Source organism: Hypanus sabinus, chromosome 13 (assembly GCF_030144855.1).
Source record: "Hypanus sabinus isolate sHypSab1 chromosome 13, sHypSab1.hap1, whole genome shotgun sequence".
NCBI lineage: Eukaryota > Metazoa > Chordata > Chondrichthyes > Myliobatiformes > Dasyatidae > Hypanus > Hypanus sabinus.
Window position 1 is genome coordinate 23,375,167 of NC_082718.1, and position 19,180 is coordinate 23,394,346.

Sequence of the window (19,180 nt, forward strand, 5' to 3'; positions counted from 1 at the left end):
TGCTTTAGTTATATATAGTGGTTCATGGATTCTGAAAATCTGTGGGTGCCTGCAAGAAAATTAATCTCAAGGTTGTATATGGTATATATACTGTGATAATGAAGTTATTTGAACTTTGAACTTTAGAAGGGTTCTGGTGAGTCAAGCCAAACGTTTGCAGGTTCACCAATTCAGGGAACTTTTACAACATTGGAGACAAGTGCATAGCTGATTTGGATGAACAAACTAGATACAGGAGACTGTAGATGCTGAATCTAGAGCAAAAACAAAACTATTTTCTGGACAAGACTATCAGTAAGCTTCAAGATATTGGCTTCAATACCTCATTGTGCAATTCAGTCCTTGATTTCTTGCTGTTAGGATTGGCAACAACATCTCCACAATTGCCATCAGCTCGAGTGCTCAGCTCCCTGCTCTTACACTTATGACTGTGTGGCTAAGCACAGATCCAGTGCTATTTTCAAGTTTGCTGACAACACCACTGTTGCTGGCCAATTCAAAGGTGGTCATAAATCAGCGTATAAGAGCGAGATTGAAAATTTGGTAGAGTGGTGCAACAACAACATCCTCTCACTCAGTGTTAGGAAAACCAAGGAGCTGCTTATTGACTTCAGGAAGAGGAAACCAGAGATCTATGCACTAGCCCTTGTCAGAGGTAGAGAGGATCAGCGACTTTAAATTCCTCGGTGATAGTATTTTGGAGGACTTGACCTGAGTGTAACACATAAGTTCAATTACGAAGAAAGCATGGCAGCGCCTCTACTTCCTTAGAAGTTTGTGAAGATTCTGCATGAAATTTAAAACCTTGGTGAATTTCTATGGTCGTGTAATGGGGAATATGTTGACTGACTACGTCACAGCCTACTATGCGAACCCTAATACTCTTGAATGGAAAATCGTACAAAGAGTGTGAATAAGGCCCAGTCCATCACAGGTAAAGCCCTCCCCACCATGGAGCTCATTTACAGAAGGCGTTGTTGCAGGAAATCTGTATCCATCAATGGGGTCCCCACCACACAGGTTATGCTCTCCTTTCACTGCTGCCATCAGGAAGAAGATACAGATGCCTCTGGACCCTCATCACCAGGTTCAGGAACAGTTATTACCCCTCAACCATTGGGCTTTCAAACCAAAGGTGATAACTTCACTCAACTTTACTTGTCCATCATTGAAATGTTTCCACAACCTATGGACTCACTTTCAATTACTCTTCATTTCATGTTCTCAGTTTATTGCTTATTTATATATTATTGTTATTTCTTTACTTTTGTATTTGCAATTTGTTGCCTTTTGCACACTGGCTGAACACCCAAGTGGTTACTGTATTTCATTGATGCTGTTATGGTTATTATTCTATTTATTGAGTATGCCTGCAGGGAAATGAATCTCAGGGTTGTATTTGGTGACATATATGAACTTTGATAATACATTTACTTTGAACTTCTGAACTTTGGAGGAACTGGGAGTCAAGGCAACATCTGTTAGGGAAAAGGAACAATGAGGTTTTGGACTGTGACTCTTCATCAGACTGAAGGAGTAGAGAAGTGAGAACCAGCATAAAGAGGTGAGGTGAAGGGGTAAGAGCTGGCAAGCAATAGGTGGATCTAGATGAGGAGTGTTGATTGGCTGATGGCAGAGGAGGACAAGGTGAAGAGGGCAGCAGAGTCTGGGAGGTGATAAGTGGAGACAACAAAGGACTGTGGAGTAAAGAATCCACAAAAAAGGGCAGGTACTGTTCTTCAATCTATATACAACTACTATAATAACACACACTAAATGCTGCAGGAACTCAGCTGGCCAGGCAGCATTGATGGAAAAGAGTACAGTTGACATTTTGGGCTGAGACCCTTCATCAGGATTCAGGGAAAACAAAAGATGAGGAGTCAAAGTTAGAATGTGAGGGAAGGGGAGCCTATTATATCTACAACTATTATAGATTCAGTCTATTAACGACAGGTGAAATTACTTGATAGGCAGAATCTGTAATAGTTGTATATAGAATATAGAACAGTACTACACAGTACAAACCCCCCCCCCAACCTTTTAGCTTATTCCAAGATCAATCTATCCCTTCTCTCCCACATAAACCTTTTCCTTTCATCCATGTGCCCACATAAGAATCTGTTAAATGTCCCTAATGTGTCTGCCTTTACCATCACCTTTGCAGTGCATTCCATGCATTTACTACTCTGTAAAAAAAACTTACTCTGACATTCCCCCTCCCCCTGATACTTTCCTCCAATCCCCTTAAAATGATGCCCTCTTGTATTAACCATTTTCACCATGGGAAAAAGACTCCAGCTGTCCACTCTATCTATTTATGCCTCTTATATTATCATAATACCTCTATCCAGTCACCTCTCATCCTCTGCTCCAAAAAGCCCACTCAACCTTTCCTCATATGACATATCCTCTCATTCAGTATTCTGCATGAAGAGTTTACACAAACTTATTTTCAAAGACAGAAAGCTGTGTGGTGTATTTACGTGTATTATGTAAATAGGTTATGTAATGGCATGAGCACAATGTCTTGTGGTACCTTGCTGTTGGATCAGAATTAAGTACGTACATATATTCAAAAGCCTCTAGTGCCCTTGAGACATTACTTACATTGTGTGAAGTCCACCTTGAATTATTTTATAATTGAAACATAGATTTTGGAGTGTTTTATGCAGGATAAAACATTGTGCTGCTTTCTTGCATTAAATCAAAATACAACCCGTCAATTTGGTCTGTTGAACATGGACTATTAAAATGTAGCAAAGAAGAGCCATGTTGTTGTCATCTTGTAGTTGAGTGTAATGATGTTGATAGGGACAGGTTGATTTAGAATTGAATATGGAATAGATATCAAACTGTGTTTATGCCACATGGTAACAAATTTCATGACATATACAAGTGATAATAAACTTAATTCTGACATCAGAATAGTCCAAGTCCTGATATGTACGGGATGAGCCAGGAACCTGGGTCTTTTTCTAGTTGGCAAGATGTTGTGAGTGGTGTAGTACAGGAATCTGGGTTGAGGTCAGAATTCATATAAATGACTTGATTGAAGACACTGAAGGTATGGTTGCTAAAAATGCAAATGACACATATCTAGGAAAGTACATTGTGAAGAGGACATATGTAGAGATATATATGGTGCTGTGACACAAGTCATTGGAGAAACTGGTAGGTGTGCAAGGTCTATGGTCATCAGGACAAGCAGACATTCTCTTGCAGAGCCTCTCAATAGAATCAGTATACTTTGTTCACATGGAATCACAGAGCAATACAACACTGATACAGGCACTTTGACTCAATGAGTCCCTGCCAACCAGGGTGCCCAACCAACTAGTCCCAATTTCCTGCAATCAGCCCATATCCCTGCAAGCCTCTTCCCTCCATGTATCGATCCAAGTGCTTCTTAAATGATACTATAGTGTCGGCCTCAACTGGAAGTTCGTCATATACTCACGACCCTCTGTGTTGAAAAAGAACAGATGACCGTCTTTCTAATTTCAAAACTGATTACTGGTTGTACTTTACATTTCAAAAGGGTTTTTGAAGATTGGTTCTCAGTTCTATTCAGGCCTGCTACCCATATTCTTTAACATCTGAAATATGCCCCGTGTCTGATATTTCCCTAAAAGGCAAAGACCTGCAAGTAGAGTGGGAAAATGTAAAACTGGTCATTCTGAAAGGTGAAAAAAATATTTATAAAAATGAGGAGGGGTTACAGAGCTCTAAGATTTAGAAGGAATTAGGATGTCCTAGTGACAATTCACAAAAGTAATTCTGAAAACTAGTAACTTTGTTTCTTGATGGAGAAATCAATTACAAAAGTAAAGAATTTAGGCTTTAGTCATTGAAGACACTGATGAGAGTAATGCCTCGAATGGGTATTAAAACAAAAGGTTGGACGGGCTAGGCTTGTATTTGCTGGAGTACAAAGAGGGGAAAGTGATTGAAAATATAAAATTCTGAAATACTTTGATAGTGTGTATATGGAGAGAATCTTTCCATTCATAGGATCTTAAAAAATATGGGTCACTGCTTTAAAATAATGGTTAATTTTACAAGACAGGGAAAGGACTATGAGTCTTTGGAGCTCGCTTACTCAAAGGGCAGTGCAAGCAGAGTCTTCGAAAAATTTTAAGGCCGAAATAGATGGCTTCTCGATAAGCCAGGGGATGAAAGGTTATCACATTAGTGTGAGTGTAGAGTTGAGGTTGTAAACAGATCAGCTGGGCTTAAGGGGCCAAGTGGCATATTCCTGCTCCTAATTCCCTCGTTCATACAACTTAAAATATAAGAAACCTTATAGAAATACCTTTCTTCAGGGATCAAGGATCAACTTTAGTTACCATATACATTTACATACATTAGGAATTTCCTGGAACATGCAATAAAAATTAACAATATTCAACAATTATTAAAAATAGAGATATAAAAAATTAAGTTGGTTGAAGTACAGATATGGAATTGGATGTTTTTTTTCTATAATTACAACTCAGTGACCACTTTATTAGGAACCTCCTGTACCTACTAAAGTGGCCACTGTGTGTGTGGTCATCATCTTCTGCTGGTGTAGCCCACACATTTGATGTGTTGTGCATTCAGAAATGCTCTTTTGCACACCACTTTGTAAACCATGGTTATTTGAGTTACTGTTGCCTTCCTGTCAGCTTGAGCTAGTTTGCCCATTCTCCTCTGACCTTCTCATTAACAAGGCATTTTCGCCCACAGAACTACTGCTCACTGATTTTCTTTTTGTTTTTACACTTTAAAAAATTTTTCTTTTAGCATGTCACACCGGACAGTCAGCCATTCTTGTCTGGCGTGTGGTGTCAGAATTGGTCTCCTTTCGGATGAACCGGGTCACAATATGAACATTCCTGACTCAACCCTTGATTTTTTTTACAAGGCCGAGTGGCTAGCTCGACGCTCAACCTGGCATGGATGGAAAGCATGCTCAGGGGTGGCCCGACTTAGATTCAAACTCTGGAGCCTTCGCTCCGGAGTCTGGCACTGATCCCATTGCACCACCATATTAATTTCTGTACATTCTATAGACTGTTGTGTGTGAAAGTCCCAGGAGATCCCAGACTATTTGGCCCATAAAGCCAGCTAAAAAGCAAATCAAAAGCACTCAAACTCTAATTCCTCCTACTTACACCATATCCATATCCATCCATCTTCATTACATCCATGAGCCCATCCAAACATCTCAAGAGCCTCTAATGTACTTGCCTCTACCACCATTCCAGGTATCCACCCCTGAGTAAAAATACTAACCTTCACATCCCCCTTGAATCTACCCCCTCTCATTTTCAATGCATGGCTTCTGGTTTTAGACATTTCAATCCTGGGAAACTGATACTCTGTGTCCACTCTATGCCTCTCATAATCTTATAAATCTCTATTGGATCTCCCCTCAGCCTCTGCCATTCCAGAGAAAACAATCCAAGTTTATCCACCCTCTCAAGGTAGCACATGCCCCCTAAACCAGGCAGCATCCTGGTAAACCTCTTCTGCGCCCTTTCCAAAGCTTCAACATTCTTCCTATAGTGGGGCAACCAGAACTATATACAATACTCCAGATATGGTCTAATCAAGAGTTTTATTATGTTGCAACATAATCACTTGACTTTTGAACTCAATGCCTCGACTAATAAAAGCATAACCACTTTCAAGGAGCTACGAGCTTGGATCCCAAAATCTCTCTGCTCAGCAACATTGTTAAGGATCTTGCCCTTAACAGTGTATTGTCTCCTTGCATTTGCAAAGTGTAACCCCTCACATTTATCGGGTTTAAACTCCATCAGCCATTTCTCAGCCTATATTTTCAAATGATCTATATCGCACTGTATTTTTTGCCAGTCTTCTACACGATCCACAACTCCGCCAGTCTTGGTATTATCCACAACTTACTAACCCACTCATCTACATTTACATCTAAGTAGTTTATATGCATCACAAACAGCAGGGGTCCCAGCACAGATCCCTGTGGAACACCATTAACTATAGACCTCCAGCTCAAATATGTTCCTTCATGCACTACCCTCAGTCTTCTATAGGCAAGCCAATTCTGAATCAAAACAGCCAGTTTGCCATGGACCCCATTCATCTTAATCTTCTGAGTTAGCCTCCCAAGAGGGACTTTGTCAAATGCCTTACTAAAATCCATGTAGACAACATGGGTTTCCAAATGCTCATGTATCCCATCCCTAAGAATTTTCTCCAGCAATTTTCCTACAACTGATGTGAGATTCACCGATCTATAGTTTCCAGGATTTCCCTTTATTCCCTTCCTAAACAGAGGTACAATATTAGCCACTTGCCAGTCTCCAGGACCTCACCTGTGGCTAGAGAGGACACGAAGATACTGGTCAAGGCCCCAGCAATCTTGTCTCTTGCCTCTTTCAAAAACATGGAGTAAATCCCATCAGCCCCAGGGACTTAGCCACCTTAATACTCCTTGATCTCTAAACACCCTAATGTATTTATACACTAAGTAGTGATATCCTGGTCTTGCATATCCTTCTCCTTGGTAAATACTGAAGGAAAGTACTTATTAAATACCTCACTCACATTCTCCACATCCAAGCTAATGTTCCCTTCTTTATCCTTGAGTAGTCTCACCCTCCCCCTAGTTATCTTGCTCTTAATATACAGTCAGCCCTCCTTATCCACGAATTCCGCATGCGCGAATTCAACCAACTGTGAATCGCGAAAACCTGAAAGTGCTCTTACAGCACTTGTTGTTCAAGCTTGTACAGACTTTTTTTTCTTGTCATTATTCCCTAAACAATGCAGTATAACAACTATTTTACATAGCATTTACTTTGTATTAGCTATTATAAGTAATCTAGAGATGATTTAAAGTATATGGGAGGATATGCGTGGGTTATTTTGGATCAGGATCGAAAAAATCAGAAGTTCTCTTACTAAGTAAGTCGGAACAGGTACATCCAGTATTATTTAGCATCAGTTAGTCAAACGTTTGTCTGAGTATATAGTTTATATTTTACCTTTCTATGCATATAAAACACTTAAGAACGTACGTTTCAGCGCCAGGCTTGGGAACGGAAGTTCCCGAGTTCGATATAGTGACAGACCGCTCCTGAGTGCACTCTCCACCTTGCTGGGTTGCTGTGGAGGATCAAAAACCCAAAACCCAATAATTAAACCACTGCATTGCTTAGTAATAATTGTAGCTTTCATCGGGGCAGGGCCTGTCTCACTTTATCCTTTAAAATTGTTCCGATCGTTGACCGATGTAGCCTAATGCTTTTCCGATGACCGATGGTGTTTCACCTCTTTCCGATCACTATTATTTCCACTTTATTTTCAATCATGATCATGATATTTTTCATGAACAGTAACAATGCAGATTCAGAGTTCTGCCGCCAGGTCCTAATGTCCACCGCATTGAGACAGGTTAAATAAGGTCTGGGGTTCCGCTGGATCCTAAGGTCCACCGCATTGAGCCAGGTTGAATAAGGGACTTGAACATCTGCGAATTTTAGTATCCGCGAGGGGTCCTGTAACCAATCCCTCATGAATAAGGAGGGCCGACTGTATGTATAAAATGCCATGAGATTCACCTGCCAAGGACTTTTTATGGCCCTTCCTGGATTTCCTAATTCCCTCCTTTATTTCTTTTTTGGCTTTTTTCTACTTGTGCTTTGTTTGATCCTAACTACCAAAGCTTTACATATTTTTCCTTTTTCTTTCTGATTAAATTCATCACCTCTCTGGACATCCAAGGTTCTCTCATTATCCAACCCCATCCTTCCTTCTAATAGGAACATACCTTTACAATACTCTTCTTCTTCATTCTGATGTTTGGTTTGAACAACAACTGATCCTCTTGAACATGTCTGCATGCTTCTATGCATTGAGTTGCTGCTACATGATTGGCTGATTGGATATTTACATTAATCAGCAGGTGTACCTAATAAAGTGGCCCCTGAGTGTACATACTAATTGAAGTGATATAGACCTTCAAATTGCATACTGTCCTTATTAAATTCTGTTAATGAATTTATTTAAACCTTTTGTTATTAAAATAAATTTCATTGGGTATTACAGGTGGACAGTGACTGTCAGTGACTAGCAGAAATGTTTTCTTGGAAAAAGCAAATTGCAAGAAGAAAATGGCGCACTTTATTGATATACTAGCACCTTGATTAAGAGGGGAAAACTACATTTGTAGCCATAGTCGTGGGCAGAAACTTAAGCTTATGTTTCCTGTAGCATAAGCAACCTGGCATACAAGTCTGAGGAATTTATCAAAGTTATATGAATATTGCATTTGAAAACTGCTATATTTCTTGTAAAAATGCTGCACTTAGCCATTAACCTTTCTTACTCTTTATCAGATGGTCGTACGGATCCTGTTTTGGACGATCTAGGTCAGGCCTTTAAACTAATGGGAATCAGCCTTTCAGAACTCGAAGACTATATTCACAACCTTGAGCCTATTGGGTTTGCACATCAAATCCCAACATTTCCAGTCAGCAAAAACAATGTGCTTCAGTTCCCACAGCCTGGAGCCAAGAGGCTTGGGGAGGAGAAGGAGTATATTCCAGAATACATGCCACCTCTCATCTCATCACAAGAAGGTGAGCCCTGTATTACATCAGACTTCACTCATTAAGTACTTGAACATGTCTAAGCAATTAAAAACAGCTACTTTTTCTATAATGTCTTTAACATAGCTAGCTGACTGATAACATCTTGCAGGAATGGTAGCAAACACAGTTCACCAATTCGTCTGGCCACGCGAGCAGGTACAAGGACAGATGACTAAAGACAATGAAAGAAGCACATCCCTTAAGGGTAAAAAGTGAAGTATGGACACAGATAGTTTAGTGGGAGGAATTCCAAAGTTAAGAGCCTCAATATCTGCCAATATTGGAGAAGCTAAATTGAGGGATAATCAAGAGTCTGGCCAGTGGAAGACAGATAACTTGATGGGTTGTAGCTCTGCTGATTTCAGAGAAGGGGGAGATGCCTCAAGGTGCAACATAGCTGGACATCTTTAAATGTCATGGACCTTTTTTCAAACCAACATCACATATTTTTGAGTGCAAGGGGAGCACCAAGTAACTATACATGACCTTGCACCACCATTCAATGAGACCAATGATTGTGTTTTGTCTTTGCTTAAAATTGCATTCCTCTTGAGGCCTTTTAATTTTGAAACTGATGTAAAAAGCATTTAAAGAGTTAACATCACATTCTCGAAATATGCAATACATAAGCGATTTAAAAGTGTAATGCTGTTGTTTTGTTGAGACAGCCATGGCAGCCAGCTTTCACACAAGGCATCATGAACAAATAAGATGTATAGTTGGTTTATTTATTTTTGACAGAGTTTCAGAAAAGTACAGGGAAACCCCCTCCCCCACTTTGCAGCTGTTTGGGTCTCAAATTTTCCCTTATAAACTTGATAAGTCACTTCCCAAAGATCTGGGATACAGAATATAAGTGCCTCTCGATGGACTTATATAATTTTAATGTATCCATAGATGTTGTGACTGTGCATTGTGGAAAATCGCATTATAGACCACTTTCTAGGAACACAATCCTGTCCCATAACACAGGTACCAGCTGCAAGGCAACACTTCGACCTTTCACACTCAAACACCCACCTTGTATGGTAAGATGGGGCTTGAGTATAATGTCATTTGGTGACTTCTCCAACAATGAAGCATTCCTCCAGTAATTAACTAAAGCATCAAAGCTAATAATGTGTTTAAATTTCTGTTTAAAACAATCAGATCAAGCTTAAGGAATAAGGGTTATCTATTGTGATTAAATACATCAAAACTTGTCTCAGTGGTTGGTTTACTTTCTTTTTAACATTTTGTTGCTGCATATCTCACCACATTGGAAAAGATTCTATATTGGGATGCTCCTTATAACATTAGTTGATGCAGGTATGTGCTATGTTGCAGAAAAATATCAAACTGACACATTTAAAAAAACATACTGTAAGCCTAGAAACTTCAACATGCTTTTTAAAAGTATAACTTTAAGATTGCAAGTTGTCTAGTATATTATCATGCAGTTTCTGTGGAAAGGAATAAAGAGTCAATGCTTCAGGCCTAGACCCTTCATGAATCCTTCTGAAGGATCTCAGTCTGAAACATCGACTCTTTACCCTTTCCTTAGATGCTGCCTGACCTGCTGAGTTCCTCAGCATTTTGTGTGTGTGATCCTGGGTTTCCAGCATCTGCAGAATCTCTTGGGTATATAATCATCTTCTATACTGTTTGACATATATAAGCTTGGTAACGTTATATTAACTTCAATTGGGAGAGTTCCTACTGCTTGACTCAGGAGATTGTGGTTTTAAGATGCATTCCAGGAATTGAGTACACAGCCTTGGTTCATTCTCCTGTATAATACAGAGGAAGCACCTCATTGAAAGAAATGCCAATCTTCTGATGAGACTTTAAGTAGAAAACCAGTCTTACCAGGTAGATGTTAAATATCCTATGGCTTGTAATGTGTGTCACATTGGTTGACCTGCCTGCCATAATAACAGTCATGTACTTCAAAGTAATTCATTTTTGTATTTTATTTTATTTACTCTTGGGATACGGTGTCACTGACAAGGGAGGATTTATTGTCAATCCTTGAAGGGATTAAGAGTCAATTTGTAGTGTAGGACTGGATTCATTTATAGACTAGTTAGGTATGAATGAGTGGCAGTTTCTCTTCTTTAAAGGATATTAGTGAACCAGCTGTGTTTTTACAACACTCTGACAGCTTTCATGGGCATTTTTCTTGTGGGTGCCATGGCACTAATCACCAGATTTATTGAATTTAATGCCACAGTTTGTCATAATGGGGTTTGAACTCATGACCTTTAGATTCAATGCTGTCTGTCCAGTAAACTCTCTACTTCCTGTACATGAACTCCTTGAAGTTTTCTGATGGCATGAAAATGTGCTATAAAATTGAAAATGGTGAATAAGTTATGTAAACTTGATTCTTATATTTAAAGATTATAGCATATCTTAGAATTTGCTATTCAAAGTTTCATTGTGATAACTGACTTGACGTTACTCAGCAGTGTTCCAGGTGACTACTTCAGGGACAGGCAATCTCTTGCAAACCTTATAACTGTTGTTAACATTTATTAATATAACCCTATTTGCTCTGACAGTTTTATGTAAAATTACCTTACTTTTTGCAATTTTACATAAATTTGGCCTCTCTTAGTTGCACATTTTCCCTTGGAGTGGTGCTCTACTATGTTTTTTCTGTGTCTGTAAAAATTTGACCCGTCATTTGGGAATTGCTGCCAGAAGCCAAAGTCTCGTTCGACTCTTTCTTCTATATATTGTTTCCCCCACCAGGGGTTCCCAAACTGGGGTCCATGGTTAATTGTAAGGCTCCATGACATAAGAAGGGTTGGGAACCCCTGCATTAGCTGGATAACTGAGTAATTGAGTAACTCCATAATTCGTTGTCAGTCCGACCACTGGGCTGTCTTAAAAAAATGATATTCTGGCATGTGTTATAGACTAGCTGGATCTGAGTTTTGTTTGTGTGAATCATTGAAGTGGAGTATTGAGAGACACATAAAATTTTAAATCAATGTACCCATTATTTCATGCATAGATTGTGTAACGAATTTGAACAAGTTGTGGTGAACTAATTTAAAGATTAAAGTTTAGCTTTATTTATCATTTTGTATATTGAAACATACAGTAAAATGTGACATTTGAATCAATGACCAGCACGGTCTGAGGATGTGCTGGGGGCAGTGTGCAGCTATTGACACAGCTCTGGTGTCAACTTAGCATGCCCACAAATTACTAACCTTAACCTTTTCATCTTTGGAATGTGGGAGAAAATCAGGCCACCTGGAGAAAACCAAAAATGGTCACAGAGAAAACATAGAAACTCCTTACAGACAGTAGGGGGTATTGAACCCAGCTCACTGGCACTGTAAATCATCACACTAACTTCTAGGCTACTGTGCAGCCCCACAATTTAGGATTCAGTCAATAATTGGATATATATAATGCCTTTTGCAACTTCAAAATTTTCCATGGTCCTTTGATTTACTGACATTGAAGTTTGTTTAAGATGTCATTATGTTATAATGCAGGAAAGACACAGACACTTTGCACAGCATTTGTGGTGGATATTCAATGGAATTTTGTGTGAATGGATAACTGAGGCAATTAGATTTCTCAGTGAGCAGATGTACCACATCTCATCTTCTGTTGAGCACTTTGCTGCCTTCCAGACTTGACATTGAATTCTCCAATTTTGGATTACCCTTTCTTTTTTGTTGGTATTGGGCCATTTCTCCTTGTCATCATTTTGGCTTTTTCTTGTGTTGATAAAGCTTGGTCTGCTGGGCACATTGCTATGAGCATTACACGACACAGACAGAGATAATCTAACACTAAATGCAAGTTCTCTGTTAATGCATTTGATCTCACTCTGTCAGAGATGTTTCATCTGTTCTACTATTCCTCTCCTACCATCTCAGCTGTTGAAAACTAATATTTCAGAAATGTAACGTGATAGGGTATTTATGATGATAAAGAGACATTGATTGATTGGATAGCCATTGCCTTTTTTCCAGGGTGAAAATAACGAACATAAGAGGTCATAATTTTAAGGTATTTGGAGGAGAGTACAGGGGGATGTTAAAGGTAGTTTTTTTTTAATACAGCAAGGTGGGTGCATGGAATGCACTGCCAAGGGTGATGATAGAAGCAGATAAATTAGAGATATTTAAATGACTTAAATAGACAGATGGAGGGCTATGTGGAGGGAAGGGTTAGATTGATTTTGGAGTGGGTTAAAAGGTCGGAACAACATCATGGGCTGAAGGGCCTGTACTGTGTTGTTTGATGTTCTATATTCTCTCTCTCTTCCAACTCTGATGAAAAGTCTCAAACCTGAGGCATTCACTGTTTCTCTTCCTTTCAGGCTGACCCATTGGGCATTTCCAGCATTTTCTGCTTTTTTACCCAGATTTTCAGCTACATTTAATCTTGATTGCATGATGTCAGAATTAGAATCAGGTTTATTATTATTGACATGTTGTTAAAATTGGTATTTTGTGGCAGCACAGCTTTCAATGCAGACATGGAGAGCACCTATGGTTTTCACTTGCTGAAAGCAGCAAATTAATTTCCACTTTTACCAGAAAAAAAACTTTTAACAATTTGTGATCAGCTGTAACTCTTCCAACTCATTTGATCCCTACATCTGAATTACCACATTAAAAATCACTGCCTTGTACCCATTATTCTATTCTGGTGTGCTGTCTGTAAATTGAACTTTCCTGTGCTTGGCACGCAGTAATTTAATATTAGCAAAGGGACACAGCAAAAGAAAGTACAGTGAGAAAGCCACACATAATAAACAATCTTTTTCAAAAAATTTGACCCAGATATCCTTGAGATGGTGAGACCTAATGTGGATTGGGGGGTTTACTTTGTCTCTGTCCACAACAAGTAGGGTTTCCTAGTGGCCAACCATTTTAATTCCAATTCCCATTCGCATTCAGACTTGTCAGACTGACAGACAGACATACTTTATTGATCCCGAGGGAAATCGTTTATGACCCTCCTCTACTGCCACATTGATGCCACTCTCAGGTTGGAGGAACAACACCTGATGTTCCATTTGGGGAGCCTCCAACCTGACAGCATGAACATTCACTTCTCTAACATCCAGTAATTTCTCTCCCCACATCCCTTCTCTGGCTCCTCTCTTACACCTTCTCTTTACCTGTTCATCACCTCCCTGTGATGGCCCTCCTCCTTCCCTTCCTCTTATGGTCCACTCTCCTCTCCTATCAGATTCCTCCTTCTTCTGCCCTTTACCTTTTCCACCTATCACCTCCCGACTTCTCACTTCATTATCCATCTCCTACCCACCTACTTCCCTCCTCAGTTGGCTTCACCCATCATCTGCTAGCTTGTACTCCTTTCCCTCTTTCACTTGGCTTTCTGCCTCCTCCTCTTTTCCAGTCCTGATGAAGGGTCTCAGCCCGAAATATTGACTGTTTATTTCCTTCCATATGCTGTCCTATGGAGTTCCTCCGGCATCTTGAGAGTATTACTCCAGATATCCTTGGAGCAACTTACCTCCTTGGGATGTCAGCCAGTTTCTTGTTGAATCTTCTCTTAACTTTGTGTAGACTCCCCAGTACAAAATTCCCCAATAGAACTATCTCTGTCTTGCTCAGTGAAAAATCATACCAATAAAATGTAAATTTTAGAATTTTTAGAAAATAGAAGTAAATGAATCAAAAGAAAAATGTAAAGATATCTGCCACCAATGCTTCCTCCTCAAAATCAGTCCGATGGGTTCACAGATACAGTGAGATTTTCCCGTGTAAATGCTGGAAAACTGCAGGAATTATGATTTCACCACTGCATTGGCGAGGGAGTAAGTCAAGAGCACAATTGGGATTTGTTGTCAGATGCTGGATTTTTTTAGAAATACAGAATAATAACGGGCTCCTTCCAGCCCAACGAATTCAAACGGCCAACCTGTGTGACTTTGGAATGTGGGAGAACATGGACCTTACTGCAGTCAAGGGGAGAAATTCCCTACTGAGATTGGTGAATTTGAACCCAGGTCGCTGGCACTGTAAGTGTTTCATAGAAAGTGATTGGTTAACCCTCTGTTCAAGGACAAGCTGAAGGTTTTTGACATAAGGGAGGAAGTCAGAGCACCCAGACGAAACCCACACAGCTGACCCCTTAGAGAAAGTGGCCAGTACCAAACTTTGATTGGAGACCACTGGCATTGTAAAGTGATTGCCCTAACCGCTGTGCTGCTGTGCCACTTTTAAAAGACTGCTTTGAAGGAACTTACGTTGCTGTTATTACTGGGAAGTTCAAAGCCTGAAGCAGGGACAATTAATAATTAAATTGCAAATTATTTATTGCAGAATTATAGTCAGATAGTCAGACTGACCAATAGTTCAGGCTTAATCCCTTCAACAAACTTTATATTTTTTATATATTAAAAGAAGATAACATGAAGGTTGTGAAATCTGTTTTACATTATTGTAAGTTCAGGAGTGAGACACTTATTTGCATATGCAAAGTCAACATTTTTAAATTAAAGAACTAAGTTATTCTAGTGTATGATTAGAATGGGATGATTATTCTTTCATTTGGGATACTGTGTTTATTGTGACAACTCAGCATACCATTTCCAGGAATTCAAATAATCGGTGACCTGTAACATCTTTCCTTTGTCAGTTCCCCATAACCCTCAATTACCTGAAATTTTCAGTTAATTGAGCCATTGGTTAATCAGGCAGCCACTTATTTACTATGCCACTTAATTGGGACAGGAGACTGTCAAACAATTTCTAGAAGCGTCAGCTGTTTGCACTTGCGTAGCTGTTAAACACAACACCGTGCTTTGAGCAAAGTATTTTTAAATAGCATCAGTTGCATGTGTTTGCAATCAAAAAGCCGCAATTTTTGTCACTGATATTTAACAAGAAATAAACAGTAAGACAATTCAAAATTGTTTTGCTCACAGCAGTTTCAGGCATTCAGAGTTGAAGATGCCAGAAACAGCTGGGAGTTTCATGAAACAATTTTATGACATTAACAGGTTAGGAACTATGAAAAATTTGAAGGTATTGACAGTTATCTTGAATGTTGTGATGAAAATGAAGATTTAAAGTATGTAGTCATTGAAGCACTGTATCTGTGTTTGCACTAGGTGTCTGCTGATTTTGTTGATTTACTGTCAGAAGAACACATTAGCATACACTGGATAAATTCCTCCATCAATAACTATTAAGAACTAATATACAGTTTTATAGTACTGTGATCATATTGGTAGTGTTCTGATTTGTTCTGTATTTCATTTAAATACATAATCTGTTACTCAGTTTTGTCTTTTTATAACTTTTTAACAATTTCCATAAAACTTCTGTTTAATTGAGGCAGCCACTATTTTGGGCCAAAATGTACTAGTCCTGATGAGTTCCAGTTAACAGGAATCTACTGTATTTATCTACCTTCACATTCAACTATATCTAGTGATCTGGAATCCACCACCTTTGGGGCTAGGAATTTTTGAGAATACTCACTACCATGAAAGAACAAATTTCTTCATACCCTAGTTTTAAATGCCTGAAACCTTATCTTTATAGTCTTGTCGCCATGTTTATGGCTCTCACTAGTGGAAGCATTGTGGCATCTACCCTACCAAACCTCCTTAGGATCTTCCATTTTGGAATAAGATTGCATTTCATTCTTGTAAGACATAGTTGCCAAGTTAACACTGATCAAGTCAACTGCTGGAGGACTCCAGTTCTAGGTGCTCTCATATCTCCTATTTAATTTAAAATCTGTTTACATCCTTTTTTGTGCAAATCACCAGGACACTCATGTACTGAAGAATGACAATAAACAAGCTTGAAGCTGATCTGGAAAGGATTTTAGGTAAAAGAATATTGTGAAATACGTACTTTGAGCAAAGTTGATGGGTGCAGTCATTTAATTGAATTACAGAATCTGACTATCCTCAGATTTCCAGATAAATTCACACTGTACATTTGCTGGAAAGACTCTTGAGACCATTTAAATGGACACGAGAGGGTGAAGGTGAAGAAAGGCCAGAAATATTGTCTTCACTCCTGCCATTAAACACAGCAGATGGTATTGTGAGAGTTAACAGTAACAGCGGATGGGGTTGTCTTAAGTTCCAATATCATTGTGTTTCTTCATTTAACCTAATATCTGATCTTGCATCTGAGTACTGTGGCTGCATTCATCAGAGTATAATGCATTTTTAATTCCAGGGCCACGTTCATTAGTAACTATGGGGATAGGGATTCATCCTTTGTCACTTACACAAGATGGGCAGTTTACTTGAGGCTAGAGATTATATGAGCTGGAGGGGAACAGGAATAAAATAATTCTGTCATCCAAGCAGGGAATAAATTAAATGGAGGACACCAGCATTTATCTTGAGGATGGAGGGAACACGATCAACATGGAGCCCATTATTTTTGCAGCTTATGGGACTTAAGAGGAAAAGAGAAATCACAATAACCGTCTAAAAGTTCTATTTACAGGAGTATAATTGAGTAATTCTGTTTTTTATTTTGAATTGTGTGAATAACTGTGATTGCAGATGGCTGTGATCTTTGGTTCCAGGTTCAGATTCATTTATTTATTGCATGTCCATCGAAACATGCAGTGAAATACACCGTTTCCATTAACAACCAATGTAACCTAAAGATGTGATGAGGACAGCCCACCACATTCTGATGCCAAATTAGCACGCACACAATGTTCAGCAGAGTAACTCACAGCAACAGAATAACAGCAACAAAAGAACAACAGGAAAATAAGCCCTGATCTTCACACCCTACCACCCATCCATGCACACACATTTTTATATACTGAAATGAGTTTTCTATTAGTTTCCCATTGCCAGATAAAATTAAGAAATTGCTGCATTTATATGTAATTATAGGAGAATTTTTGAAAGTGAAGGATTAACTAAGAAAATTAAAGCAAGAAAAATTAATGGCATGGGCTTTACATTGAATATATTGATTTTTCTGAATAAAAATAAAATTATTATTGGAAGGAGCCTACAGGAGGTAACATTGGGCATAAAGTTGGCAGCAGAAAGGAGACCAACAATAGTTTTATTTCTGGCTTCTTCCCCCTTCCCTTCCATTTCTGATGAAGAGACTTGGTACAAAACATCAACTGCATAATCCCCTCCCATAGATGCTGTCTGAGCATTTTGTACGTGCTTTTCTTGATTTTCAGCATCATGTAGAATCCTTTGTGTTTATACTTTTATAGTGTTATCAGTTTGATCTGCAATGGCCACCTTATTAAGTACAGGTTTGGAACCCAATGTCGTCCCTTGCTGCTGTAGTTCAGCACGTGATGGGTTTAGAGATGCTGTTCTATACAACACTGTTGTAAAATGTGATTACTTGAGTTACTGTCACCTTCCTGTCTGCTTGAACCAGTCTGGCCATTTTCTTCTGACCACTTTCATTAACAAGGTATTTATGCCTACAGAACTGCCACACACTGATTGCTTTTAGATTTTTGCCCCATTCTCTTAAACTCTAGAGAATGTTATGCATGAAAATCCTAGGAGATCAACAGTTTCTGAGTTACTCAAACTGCCCCATCTGGCACTAATAATCATTCCACTGTCAAAGTCACTGAGATCACATATCTTGACCACGTCTGCATGATTTTATGCATTGAGTTGCTGCCACATGATTAGATATTTGCATAAACCAGCATTTGTACAGCTGTACCTAATAAAGTGGCCACTGAGTGTAGATGCCATGAAAATTAAGTTTTTTTTCAGCAGCAACATTCCACTACAATACAAGGACAAATATAATTTATATTAATTTTATGAGTATATTCACTTATACATAACTTGCATGTATGCAAAATGAAATAACTAACATAAATCAGATTTAGATTTACTACATGTACGTGGAAACATACAGCAACACAACCTTAGGATGTGCTGGGGGCAACCCACAGGTGCCGCCACACATTCAAGATAAATATAGAAGCATTAGTGCAAGAAAGAGAGAGTGAAAGGAAATATAATTCAAGGGCATGTTAATCTCCAAGATTTATGCTACTTACATCTTCTTGTCCCCCTTCTAAAGAGACATTCCCCTCTGCAATCCTATCACCCATCTTCATCTACCATTCCCCACCTCACATTTTTCCATGCAGTGGCAGAAGATGCAACATAAGGCCACAAGGAATAGGAGCAGAATTTGGCCATTCAACCCACCAGTCTTCTCCACCATTCAATCATGGCTGATTTATTTTCCCTCTCAACCCCATTCTCTTGTCTTCTCCTTGTAACATCTGACTACCTTACCTCTACTTTAAATATACCTAATGCCTTGACCTTCATGACTAACTGTGACAATGAATTCCACAGATTCACCACTCTCTGGCTAAAGAAATTCCTCCTCATCTCTGTTCTGAAGTGGCATTTGCCTTTTACTCTGAAGCTGTACCCTCTGGTCCTAGACTCTCCCACTAATGGAAACACCTTTCCACGTCAGTATTTTTCAAGATGGCATCTGCATTTTGTCTCCTCTTCTCCCACCATCTAGGAACCCAAACATTACTTCTTGGTGAAATAGCCATTCAATTCTCAA

General features: G+C 39.0%; 1 protein-coding gene across 2 annotated transcripts in view; it reads left to right on the forward strand.

Moving 5' to 3' along the window:
- Positions 1-19,180, forward strand: part of taf3 (TAF3 RNA polymerase II, TATA box binding protein (TBP)-associated facto) — a 243,060-nt gene that overhangs the window by 31,051 nt on the left and 192,829 nt on the right. For both annotated transcript variants that reach the window (XM_059987327.1, XM_059987328.1), the window contains exon 2: positions 8,370-8,612. In XM_059987327.1, coding sequence (XP_059843310.1) covers positions 8,370-8,612 — 243 coding nt within the window. The remainder of the gene's footprint in view (positions 1-8,369; positions 8,613-19,180) is intronic.